This window comes from Haliaeetus albicilla, chromosome 12 (genome assembly GCF_947461875.1).
Source record: "Haliaeetus albicilla chromosome 12, bHalAlb1.1, whole genome shotgun sequence".
In the NCBI taxonomy this organism is placed as follows: Eukaryota; Metazoa; Chordata; class Aves; order Accipitriformes; family Accipitridae; genus Haliaeetus; species Haliaeetus albicilla.
This window is the reverse complement of record NC_091494.1, coordinates 38,207,867-38,220,608: the sequence shown is the minus strand read 5'-3', so window position 1 is coordinate 38,220,608 and position 12,742 is coordinate 38,207,867. Positions and strand designations below refer to the sequence as shown.

The 12,742-nt window shown below is 37.4% G+C and overlaps 1 protein-coding gene across 1 annotated transcript in view; it reads right to left on the bottom strand.

Moving 5' to 3' along the window:
- The window catches only part of ANKFN1 (ankyrin repeat and fibronectin type III domain containing 1), a 70,286-nt gene that overhangs the window by 24,102 nt on the left and 33,442 nt on the right, over positions 1-12,742 (bottom strand). The window contains exons 7-10 of the mRNA XM_069799235.1: positions 12,274-12,381; positions 5,625-5,724; positions 4,326-4,458; positions 3,590-3,706 (exon numbers count right to left, since the gene is read on the bottom strand). Coding sequence (XP_069655336.1) covers positions 3,590-3,706; positions 4,326-4,458; positions 5,625-5,724; positions 12,274-12,381 — 458 coding nt within the window. The remainder of the gene's footprint in view (positions 1-3,589; positions 3,707-4,325; positions 4,459-5,624; positions 5,725-12,273; positions 12,382-12,742) is intronic.

Genomic DNA, 12,742 nt, shown 5'->3' with positions numbered 1-12,742 from the left:
TCAAAATCTTGCCCTACAGTCATATCATTCAGTGGCAAAAGGAAAACTTATTCCCTAGGTTGTGTTTGTGGATTGAATTGTGGATCCTCTGATATATTTGGTCCAGCAGTGTTTAGTCCAACATTTAATGGAGAACATCAGAAAGACTATTACAACCCAATGCCTTTGTAAAAGGAAACACTGAAAAGTATTTCACTTATTTGATCAGAACTTCCTATTTTAGCCCAGTCATGTAAAGATAAAGGATGCAATTTTCAAAAGCACTCAGTGTTGGTCTAGTGGTGATTCCTTTGGTATCAATGAAGCCCTTCTGATCTGAACTTACTGAAGAGCTAGGTGCTTATCTTAACGTCCCCCTAAACCAAATGTCAGAGATGATACAAAATGCTTCCTCTATCCCCAAATCATTCATAATGGACACTTCAAATGTTTTCTGTTAGGGTCATTAACTATAATATCCAGTTTCTGTTCTCTGCTTTAAAATTATTCAGATTATTTTCAGGAACAAAAGCAAGAGGCCCTCCTATGTGTGTTGAATGTAAATAATTCTGGAGCTAAACTGTGGAGTGTGTTTGTGAAGGAACACAGAAGAATTTGAAAAGATGTGGACCCTTTTCCTTTTACTTCAAATTCCAAGAATGTGCTGGACAAAACCGGCAGAAACTAACAAACTGCCAGGGCAAAGCTCTTCAGGAAGATATGGGAGGATTAAAGAAAAGTAATTTTAAAAGGCTCCACATAAAATACATATTTTGGTCAAAATCCCTTTCCTCACACAGTAAGGCATCTGCTTATAGATGCAAACACACTCAATCCAGTGACCAGCCACTGAAGAGATTCCCAGATGTCTTAAAGAAAAATGCCTAACATTTAAAATATGCTCATTACTTTGCGACTTTTCAAGAGATCTACAGTAAGCTGGATAGGGATGGGAGTCGTTTAAAATGAAAACTTGAATTCACAATGTAGCCCATGGTATGTTTAGGGAAGAGCTGTAGGTTAACTTAATGACACTGTAAACAGATAAATTATCCTGAAATTATTTATCTGTACTTAGCAGGCAATATTTACTTATAAACTGTATTATTAAATTATTTATAAACTCTAGGTAGTCAGCACAGTGACTGCCCTTTATGTGGCATAACTTAGCTATTTTAGTTTATGCATCGCTCTCCAGGGCATACTTCTGATGCCTATATAACACCTCCCCTCTTCTTTTTTTAACTGTTCTGACTTTTGAGGTTAGCCTCCATAACTGATTAACACTGGGTATCTTGAGTATATATTTTGTATTAATCCATGTGTCCACAGGTGGGTCAAATCATTGCAGGTAGATGTTAGCCGTCTAGTTGTCATATTAATCACTGCAACATATGAATGTGCCTAGATGAAAACAAAGTTCTTTACTGTCACTGACTGTGTATTCTGAATGGCATCCCAGCATAGTGAATGGGGGGTACCTACTAATATGAATATGTGAGTAATTCATATGCTAAAAAAGTTTTGTGTCTGCTTAGCTTGGCAACCCATCACTTGTGTTTTGTTTGCTTTAGTTGTCTCGTGGTAACAACAGGCAAAATTACAGTCCCTGTTGTCTCTGAATCCACTGATCTAGTCCTTTAGCAGCTGTGTTGTCACTGATCTTTTCCATTCTGTCCTAAATTCCTGCGGAGTCAGTCTATTAACTGCCTCAATAAAATGTATTCAACCATATAAAGTTTATTGAGATCCTTCCATTGGTGGATCCCATTAGGCCACACACTGTTAGAGGTTGGCAGACCGGTGACAATCCCTGTGTTCACCAGGGGCCCAAGCTAACAGAACAAACATTAAGGACAATAAATTTGCCAGAAATTCAACAGAGCAATATACCACATGGACATATTTGCTGTATCTCTGTGCTTCTAGCTCTGCTCTTAACATCTCCAGTAGCAAATAATATCACAAAGTACTAGGAATCTTGGTTATCTCGAAGTGTAGTCTGTGCATACTAGCAATGCTCTGTTAAAGGCAGTCTGCACAGAGGGAATGAAATTGAGCTAACCAAAGGAATACATGCTACCTAAGCTGAGCTAACCACACCAGAGGGAACATTCAGCAGATATAGTTAAAACTTTCTCTAGTGACAGCTCAAAGGACTGACAAGCAGCTGCTGCTTAACACAGGTGGTCCTCCAATAAAGGTACAGCAGACTGGCATTCCATATATTTCGGGATACTTTGGGGAAATCAGTCAAGACAGGTGGTTGCCCAGGAAGGCTACTCTCTATACAGCATGCTTTGCCAAAAAAGGTAAAACAAACCCCACATGGATATTCTTAATAATGCCCCAAAAGTATCTGGCTCTCATAGCTGCTATAAAACCTAGCTTATTGCATTGACTGGCAATAACAAGAGGGATGGCCGTATGGCTAATACATGAGCCAAGCAATATGAAGATCTTCATTAACTCCATGACTGTACCATAGATTTTTCTGGGAAGCTTTGGTGACTTCATTCAAACAAAAGGTAGGATAAAGTGAGGCCTGGATATACTTTTTCTGTAAGAATTGTACACACATCTTTTTGAAAATGTATTTTCCCACAAAAGTAAATATTTTATGGAAGTGTCTGCCTTCCAGCTAGAGATTTTGTGTTACCATGAAACCCATTCTTCAGAAACTTTACAATAAATGGCAAAATGTTTTGCTGGAGAAAGTGTAATTACTGTTTGCATAACAAACAGTGGACTGAGACACAGAAGGATTAAGTGACCTGTTCAGTACCACTCAGGCTGTATGTGTAGCACAGGTTGGAACAGAACAGTCCTGAGAGTCACTGCTATGCCTTAACAACATGATATGAGTAGTGCATGTAGTGCTGCTGTCCTTACCACTGTGCTGAGGGGTCACCACAAGATCTATGCACCACTTAGTCTCTATTTTTAAGGGTCTAAATAGGTCTCTGACTGGTTCTCTGCACAAAGGTACATTTCACCTTAAAAATTTTGGCAGCTTAATTAAGAACTTAATGAAACATTCATTTTTATTTCCCCGCTGATGATCCACAACAGCATAGCCATCCTGTTTGTCAGACAGTGTAGTTCTGCCCTAGAAGCTGTACTTGAGCAGTTAGTAAGCCATGGGTGAATCAAGAGTACTATTTTGGCAACTTCAGCAGTCTACTTGTCCTTCCTGTTGGGGACAGAAGCTACCTACTGCTGCAGGTTCCCATGTAGCACAAGGGAGTGCTGAATCTTACCAGAGTTTAAATGCTTCATTAATATATTAATAATGAATAATTAATAGGCCTTCTAAGAGGCTTTTAAGCAGCAAATGTTAGAATTATAATTCTTAAATTCCCAATCTGCAAACCTACAGGCTTATCTGTGGTCATTATTTACTGGTTCATATGTGTTTGTTTCTTCATCTGCCGCTATTATTTCTTCCAGCTGGCAAGAGAGGCTCGGTGGCTCATTTCATTGTACATGATAACGTTGCTTCAAGAACAGGCCAGTGGGGAGTGGTGAACCATAGGACAGCTGGCAGTACTATCCCTTAGAGATCAGAAAGTCACTAAGTTAATAGCTAGACATATGCAGTGCAACCAACCTGTAGCTGTGCTGCTGCTGAAAGCATCTTTTGCCTGGCTTGAAGTGCTGTTGATGAGGACACGGATACAGACATATTCTGCCTTAGCCATCTGATATCATCCCACATACAAGACAACTGCAAAAATATATCCAGTTCAATCAGTTTTTGTTCTCAGCATTTGCAAAAGCAGAAATGAAACTAAAAGCATTTTGGACTTGGAGAAATCAGTAGATATTGCTCATTCTGAGTTTCTGCAGATGGCAATGAGTTGCCTAGATAAACATGAAACAGATATTGAATCAGACACAGAAGTTGTTCTGTAAACATCATGCACCTATTTAAATTGTTTTTTTGACTACTGTGTAAAAGTAATTTACTGTTCTTTGGGGTATAAAAAATAGTGTGAAGGTATCTTGAATGATGGCATAACCATAATACCAACTTTCAAACTTTTAGTTATTTCTTTAGGCTCTTCCTCTAAATGTTCATAAAACCTTTAGGTACCCAAGTAGCAAACACTTAGGTAGGATCACACATTTAAAAGAGTTAATTGTGCCATTGTCAGTGACCCAGTCAGAATTTAATCCATATAAATGGTTCTTGAAAATTGCATTTTAACATGAGTGAAATGTAAAGCACTTAATCATTTAGATTTTAATGACATCATTTCATATATTCAGAATGATGAGCTAAGGCCTACGCATTGCCAGCAACAAATTTGTAGAAGCAATATATGAAATTAGGCTCCTGTTACCTTTGTGAACCACAGGAAATCCTGCATAACTGAACTACTATGAGAGTCATCAATTTCCACAATTGGGATTTGATCTTCGTTGGTTACTAATAAATTGTCTTTGTAAAAAAATATAACAGATAAGTAGAGTCCCCTAAAGAAAGAAGGAAACATTGTCAGATGTTCATGTCTATTCACATCCATGCCAAATTTTAGTCAAAGAATCAAAGATACTAAGTTCTGAGGAGACAAATCAAACAATCTGCTCTTAACTTCTGTGTTATATAGATCATGCAACTTCAGCCAGTGAATTCTGAAAAATATTTGGGAAGCTTATCACTTTAGATGATGTGAGACTACAGGAATCTAAGAAATTATGAATCTGTGCAAGCCACTGACATCAGTTTTAGCAAGAATTTTGTCAGAGTAAACAGTAGAAAATGGAGGCTTTATGCCCTTTAGAAATCAGGAATTTTACTAAAACTTTTTATCATTAATGGGCTTAGTTCTGCCCTCTTTTACTTCAGAGTAAATCTGAAGTAACTCAGTTGAAATCAGCCAGGTTATTACAGATTTATGTTAGTGTAATTGAGTGTAATTTGGCCAGCATATCTGCAAAACTGTTTATAGAGATCATTCCTTTCAATATTTACCCTTGCAATTAGTTACATAGGTTAAGTAGTTGCCTTAGGGAATTTAAAGACTCTGGAGAGCTCCTCTGAAAAAATCAAACTCTTATCAAAATACAAAGAAGAAAAAGCAAACTGAACACTCATGGCAATGAAAGAAGAAATAACCCAGAAGAAGCAACTTCAATTTGCTAAAACAAATTATCAAGGCTGAGGGTTGTTTGAGTCACACTGGGTTGCAAACCTAGCTAAAGATGTTAGAGAGTTCTAGATGTGTTTCCTGTTGCCAATGGACTATTAAAACATGTTATCCGAGCCCTGCATTTTATATTATGAATGAAATAAATACCATAGTTTCATTACTGAGCAGCAGCAGAGGCAGTACTTCCAAAATACCTCAGAAACTACACTTTGTGTTTGCACAGAATATTTCTCTGTTACAATTCGAACCCTTTTCCAACAGTTACAATGAAAAGATTCTATTGATTTCAGTAGGAACTGGAGCATTATTTTCCTGTCAGCTGCACCAGTCTTACATGTATGTGAATTTATCAGGTTCATTCTGATTGATTGCTGTTTCATTGGTAGTGGAATCTTCACATATATTTCTAAAGTGCTTTTCACCATTACATAAGAGCCACAACTGCTAGCTAAACCTCAGAATGTTTGGGAGATAAAATGAATGACAAACCGTTTCAGAGTCTTCACAAACTTGTTTGAAGAGTGGAAAAGGTGCTTCAGGCTTCTGGAAACTGATTGCTTGCGACCAGCATTCTGTAATTTAGAACTTTCTAGAATGGAAAATAAAAAGCAAACCAAACCCAGCACTTAAATTTCAGTTAGTATCTCATAAAGAACCTTTGTCTCTTGAAACACAATGCTAAATTTCAGTCAGTGCCTACTATATTCCTTTCAAAAGACAATATTTAGAAACATGCTCAAATACAAGCTTTTGTTTGTGTTTTCATTATCTTGGTGATATGCAGCAGCAAACAATTTCCTTACTTGCAGCAAACTCAGACTTGGTAAAAATGTTTTGCTCCTAGGCAAAGTATAGCTTGAACCAGTACTCTTAATTTTGAGAATGGATATGAATTTTGCAAGTGGTCTCAAAAACCCAAGAAGAGATTTGAACCATCAGCCAACATTTTAGGGTGTTGTAATTCCTCAGTTTCTGTCCATATATAGCTTAAACTTCTAAGAACTGAATAATTGGTGCCTTGACGATCACTATCATCACAGCATCACCAGTCTAACCTAAGTAAAAGCTTTAAGGAAACACCTAGATTGACCCTCATCTTTCTCTGTATCACATTAAATGCATGTGCTTTTGTTTGGATTTTTTTTTTCCCCCATCACAAGAATTTCTGCTCACCTGTATTGCTTCAGAGCTTTCACAGTTACATTTGCTCCCTAGTAATCTGGAATCCAAGGAAGAGGTGTTTAACTCTTTTGTTCACTTCATGTCAAAGCTGAGACCTGCTATGTGCCTGCAAGGATCTCTGGGCCAGCTCTCTCAATAGAAGAATTTTATAAATTCAAATATTTGCCCAATATTGTAAAAAATGTGGTTAAATTTTTATACATTCTATTATTTTTCACTTTCATGAATTTGACTTAATGTCTTTCCTTCTCTCATGCATGGCCTGAGTTTCCTTGTAGGCCAAAGAAAAATCTTCCAGTGGGAACTGGAACTCACAAGCTCTGTGAAACAGCTGTGTCCACCTGTATACCCGTAAGCAGATTTTAGAGGGTATGCCAATAGATGGCAGTCAGGAACACGCAGGATTGTATAATGTATAATGTATTGTCTGTTGTTGTCCACATATAGCATTCAAAAGGAATGAGTGATTAAAACTGTTTCGGGTTTTTTTGCATTGTCTTTTGCGATGTCCCTCCTGTATAATGCTGTTGTAAGAGAAACAGCAGAAACATTTAGTTTAAAAAAAGAATTAATTCTTCAGATATTTACTGTGATCTGAAAAGAAAGACAAGAAGAAAAATGTACATGTGAAACTACATCTCGGTTTTCCAGGATCTGACTGTTTATTTGGATGAAGCATGGATACCCATCCAGACTGAAGTGTGAAACATTTTCAGGGACATCCTTCTCCAGTGGGGAAACAGTATGACGCATGAAGAACTATTTGCTGAAAGCTGCTAATCAGTCTGCTTAGGTGTTTTCAGAGTAATGTATTTCCCACTTACTTACCTCCAATGCAGAATAGGAGGTGTCTATCTGTGTCTCCCTAGTGAGTTCTAAGTTTGAACATTTAAAGAACATCTAAATTTGCTCTTGTCAAAACCCCATCTGTGGAAGTGCTCAACATATTTTTAAATGATGAATAAATTTGCACCATAATTTGCACATTGAAAACCACAGAAAGAAGACACATTGTTAGCAATAATTACCACTCTGCTGAACAGCAAGTACAAAGAGAACAAAGTTATACTGGGGGTGAAATCATACAATTCAGATGTATGAGAATTATTAGATCATCAAATCCATTGTCTTTCCAGTGCAAACTTGTTCTCCATGGCATATTCTCCAATGTGTTTTAACAGACTCATCCAAATCTATGACTGCTTCTTTGATGCAACTGATCTTTGTTTTCTTTTCCTTTTAAAAAAATTCATTTGTTTTTCTATCCATATCTCCTCAGGTAAGTTTTATTTTACTGTAAACTTTTTCAGTATATCAGAGTAAGGTAAACCAAATGCTACATGAAAACTCCTGTCCTACTGTTTCCTTCTTCCAAGGTTAAGACCAATTTAGGAATATAAATTTCATTCTAATTATGGAATTTTTATTTTCTTCTGTATTAAGGGTGGAGGGAATGAAGGAGGAAATTGCTGAAGGCAAAGCAACATAATTCTGTATAAACACCCAGAGACTGCAGCATTAAAATAAGAGGGCACATTACCAGTGAAGTATATGTTATTGGGCTATTCAGTGGTTTGGGTTTAGTCCACAGCTTTACAGAAGCCAACAGCAAAAGAAATAATGTAAAACTAGATGGAGGCTGTAAACTATCCTACACTGCTGTTTGCTTTTGTTTTACAGTATAGTGTGTCTAGAAGCCAAAAAACATGGAGCTGAGATTAGAGGATAATTTGGATCTACAGGAAATGGAACTTTGTCTGTTATTTAATTAACTAATAAATAACATAGTGTAACCTTTATAGAAAAGCACTAGTAAGAAAAAAAGTTTATATTAATAAATGATACAGCAATAGAGCTGTGAGCTCTTTTAATAGAAGCTCAGGAGCAAACAAATAGTGGCCAAGATTAGAGAATTTCCAGTGATTAGATTTAGATCAGAAGCATGCAAACCTGGATTGAAATAGGCAATTAACTACAAAGGTATATTTACAACATTAGCAGTTTTTCTCTTCTCAAGTAGGATATATAAATGTTTCTTTGCAGTTCACTTAAATACAACAGATACTTAAAAGCAGCATAAGTCAGTTGTGGAAGAATGAGAACAAAGTTGCATACTCAGGCTACTAGTATGCATCTGGGGTCTCTGCTCTAGAGGAATGTCTGTTATGCCGGGCCATTTCTCTGAGGAGGAAGATCATCTGGAATTCTTTGTCCTATCACTAGACAAGTGGGTGCCTCTCCTCAAGTGGGGCAGATGTGAAGTAAATGGAATTACCTCAGTGCAAAATCATCTGAGATCTTAGCCCCACAAATCAGACAGCCAGTGGAACAGCTAAATATCACTTAGGGTGACCCTGAATAATGAAGCAAATTAGCACAAGATGAGCTAGATCCCACTGAAATCCTAGTGGAGGGCATAAAATGGGGTTTAGAGTTTTCACTAATTGTGTAACCTTACGAAAATACATCAAATAGCTGGAAACTTCCAGGCGAATTCAAACTCAATTTAAAGCTGCACAGTTTTAGCACTGCAGACAACGGACACTGGGATAATGTTCATGGAGACATAATTCCACACAGAAGTTAAAGGCATAAGTAGTCGCCAGACACCTCAATAGCTTGAGACCATGATAGATTCTGTATTACCTCACCTCAAGATGGGATGTCTTTCAAAGGAAAATTCTGTATCTCATGAAGAAGCTATTGGCATGACAGTCATATTACTGGGTGGTATATTTTGGATTACAAAGTCATGCTCAACAGCTGAAACTATAACTTCTTAAATTCCCTACCTGAACTTCTCAGCCTATGGCTTGGTTCTCAAGCCTGCTTTTTTATATTCTCACAAACAATTAAATATTTTAAACACCCTGTGTAATCAGAGATCCTTCTCTTTGTTAAGTGCAATGAAACTATGTGCTCTGCTTGTGAATCAAATCACAATTAGAACATTTTTATTTCACCTCTGACTTGTCTAGTAAAACACATTTCAACCAAATTTCAGAAAGAAAATATCTGGTAAGCATTTTACTGAAGAGTTGGGTTCCTTTCTTAATGAAGCATCACACAATTACTTAATCCACTGAGAACTGCTTAGAAAGAATGGTCTACAAGAAAAAAAATACTTAAAAAATATACTTGAAGTGTTGCCAGGATGTACGATTGTAGTAACTCAGTTATGATAGTCTGTAGCATGGTATTATGAAGACAAATGGATGACTGTTGTTTGTAATCATCAGGGTTTTCCAGAAGATTAAACATATGAAAGCAAAGCTTCCTAAGTAATTCCCTAGGAGATTTCATCATATCACAGAGCAGGTTCAAAAGCAACAGCTGATCTAATTCCAAAAGCTCTTAAACTCACTGTACATTCCAATGTATTCTTCCTGGTATTTTTGTAAGCTTGTTTTCTTCAGCCCCTGAAATGCAAGCATAGGGCAAAAGGCAGGCTGCAGTGCAAAGCCTGAATGAACAGACTTGGGCAAGAGATCTTTGTGGAATCTGGGCAATTTAACCCTCCCAGATCACACTGGAGCACTAGCACACAGCCTTGCTCTTCTAGCTCCTCTGTGTTCTGAGGCTTTTGCCTATGTTATCCAAGTAACCTCAGGCCTTTTGGATCGATTATGCTCAGTTTTTTCCACCTCCTTTGCACTCAACCTCCACTCTTCTTCAGCCTGGGCAGCATGAGTGTGATATCCTGCAGAGGAATCACTCAGTGAAAAGCCAAGGTGCCGGGACCCCAGGTTTGAGTCCTGTCTTCACCTAGCTTTAATTCATGCAGAGCTTGATTCTGCTCTCATTTATAAACCACAGCAAATCAGTGGTTGTAAGCAGATTCAAGGATACTCTGCAAAGACTGTTCAGCTATTTACTGACATCTCTAAAACAAATGAGGAAAACAGAGGTTACAATATTAACGTATAATCAAGAAGAGTGTGGTAAAGAGAAGCGTGGTAAAGAACGGATAAATGCCTGGACAGGTCCTCAGCTTATGTGTAACAGCAGATCCATGCTGACTTCTATCCATGTCAGTCGAATCATGCTAATTTACATTCATTAAGAATCTAGCCCAGGCCTCTGTATTATATGAAATAAAAGACATTATTGAGGCTTTTCAGTCATATACAGTAGTTTATCTCAGATCCTTGATCAGACTCCTCAGATTTCACTCAGGTGGATAAACACCAGAATCAAATTTCAGAGTCAAAGTGATGTCATCATTCTTACTTTTTCTGCAAACTCTTTGTCTTGATTCTCTACCAAATTACTGAAATACAAGGGATTGACATCAGTCATATATTTAAGGCAAGTTCCAAAGGCTCTCCTATTATTTTACAATCCTGATTTATCCAAAATATACTACTGTGTAATGCTAGCATTACAAGCAATTATGAGATATTTATTTGGTTAGAGGCAAGGGTGTTGCTCAAGCTGACTCCACAGTGTAGTACTGCTGCATGTAAGCTCCCACATCCTCTTTCAGACATGCAAGAAAATGTTCTGAGCTAAGCAGATTTTCTATGTTGTTATTTATTATTTAAGGAAAAGGAGTTAGGAAATCAACAACAGAGTTGTCTGTGCTTTGCTTTGAGACTGGGGTTAATTTCTGCAGCAGTGGAATTTTATAAGAACCAGGCACTGGTGTCAGATTCTCAAAAGCAGGGATTTTCTGCATGTTGTTTATAACTGCTTCTGTTTTGGGCTGGTATGTCAGTAAAACAATTTATACTAAGAATATTCTCAGCTATTCCATCACTTATTCCCTGTTGACTAGGCAAGTGGCCTGAAAGACCTGAGATATGCACTAACTTCAGAAAGAAAAAACTGTACCATGGAAAAAAGACTTCTTTAATAGAATGAAAAAGCTATGTAAGAGATAGAATACATCATCTGTATTTTCAGTACCAAGACCACCTGCAAGTGCTAATGCTTGTTTGAATATTAATTAGAAAAACAACATTTTCTTGCAATATCTCATTTCCCTTTCCAAGCAACATAGCTGAATAGTTTATGTTGCTATGGTTACAATGGCTTGTGGCAGACTGTGGATCATCGTGATAGTGACATATTTGCATGTAAAGAACAAAGGCTGCATCTTTCCATTTCAGCCAGATGATTTTAGCCCTAAGTATTTCTATGATTTTAAAACAATTGTTGCAGCTTGACATAACAGTCATACTAGGTGAAGAAAAAATGAAAACTTCATGGTAGTTCAACTTTTCAGTTTAAAATAAGTTCCTTTGCAATGAAGCATTATTCCAGTTAGAAGTTTATTTTAAGAAAATAAATAGTACTTTTCAACAACCCATATAGAACAGGAGTTTTTATATATGCTTTAAAAAGAATGCCAAGCTGTTGCCTTGGCTCTTAAGCTATTAAAGGCGCAGTCTGTTTCTCATGAATGAAGAGCAAAGAGCTGGCTGAGATTCGAACTCTCTCCTAGTTTTGATCCATTCTATTTGAAAATGTAGCAATCTTATCTTCCCACTGCATTGTGCAAGTATTTTTCATTATAGATTGGCATCACGTCCACTAGAGTACTTAGTGTCTTCCATTTGAAGGCAGCCAAGTCCCCTCTTTTGATCCAAACCAGTTGTTAACTCCCTAAAGTATTTCTTTATATGAAAAAATAAAAGAGGGATCCTTGAAACATTTTAGTGGAATCCTGTGTGAAACTAATTTGTAGGAAAAAACAAATCAATAGGTGTGTAGGGTACACAAAGAGAAAGGATGTGTCTGTGCTTGTGTGCATTCTAGCTTTCAGATGTTTTCATCCAACTAATTTCAAGGGTTAAGAGCAAGATAGTGCACTAAAGTGATTCCAGATGGGCCAATATTAATATCTTTCTTTTCCTGATGAATGAGAAGGTATGACCTAGTTAGAAAACTGCTAAAATTACAGGCGCCACAGAGGCTTCAGCTGGTGCCCTACCACATAGATATTTATCCTTACCTCTGCAATTATAATGCTGATGAGCTGCTCGAACCTGCTGAAGGAGACGTTCCAGTGCTTCAGTGTGTCCCCTGTGCCGAGGTTCTCTTCCACTGCAGTCTTTCCAGTCTATTGAACAAAGGAAATAAACAGAAATGAAACACAAAGGAGCAGGAGAAGGTTTTAAAACATTTTCTTGCCTCTGATACTCTTGGCTTTAGAGGAGTTTTACATCTGGGCGCCCGGGAAAAAATGGCAGTTGTTTTTAAGTCTGCTGTTGTTACTTGTACAATAAGTTTCCTTTGCCTTATGCTGGCTAGGTAATTAATCATAATGATTATTAACAAAGAGCTCACAATCAGCTCCCAGAAGCTCCTGTAGTGACTGACTAGACAATGGCTATTTCTCTTCAGTACATAAATGGTCTCTGTTGCTGTAGTGTCAGAGCTGCTCTCAGCCTCTACCATACCGACACTCTCAGTACCTCACC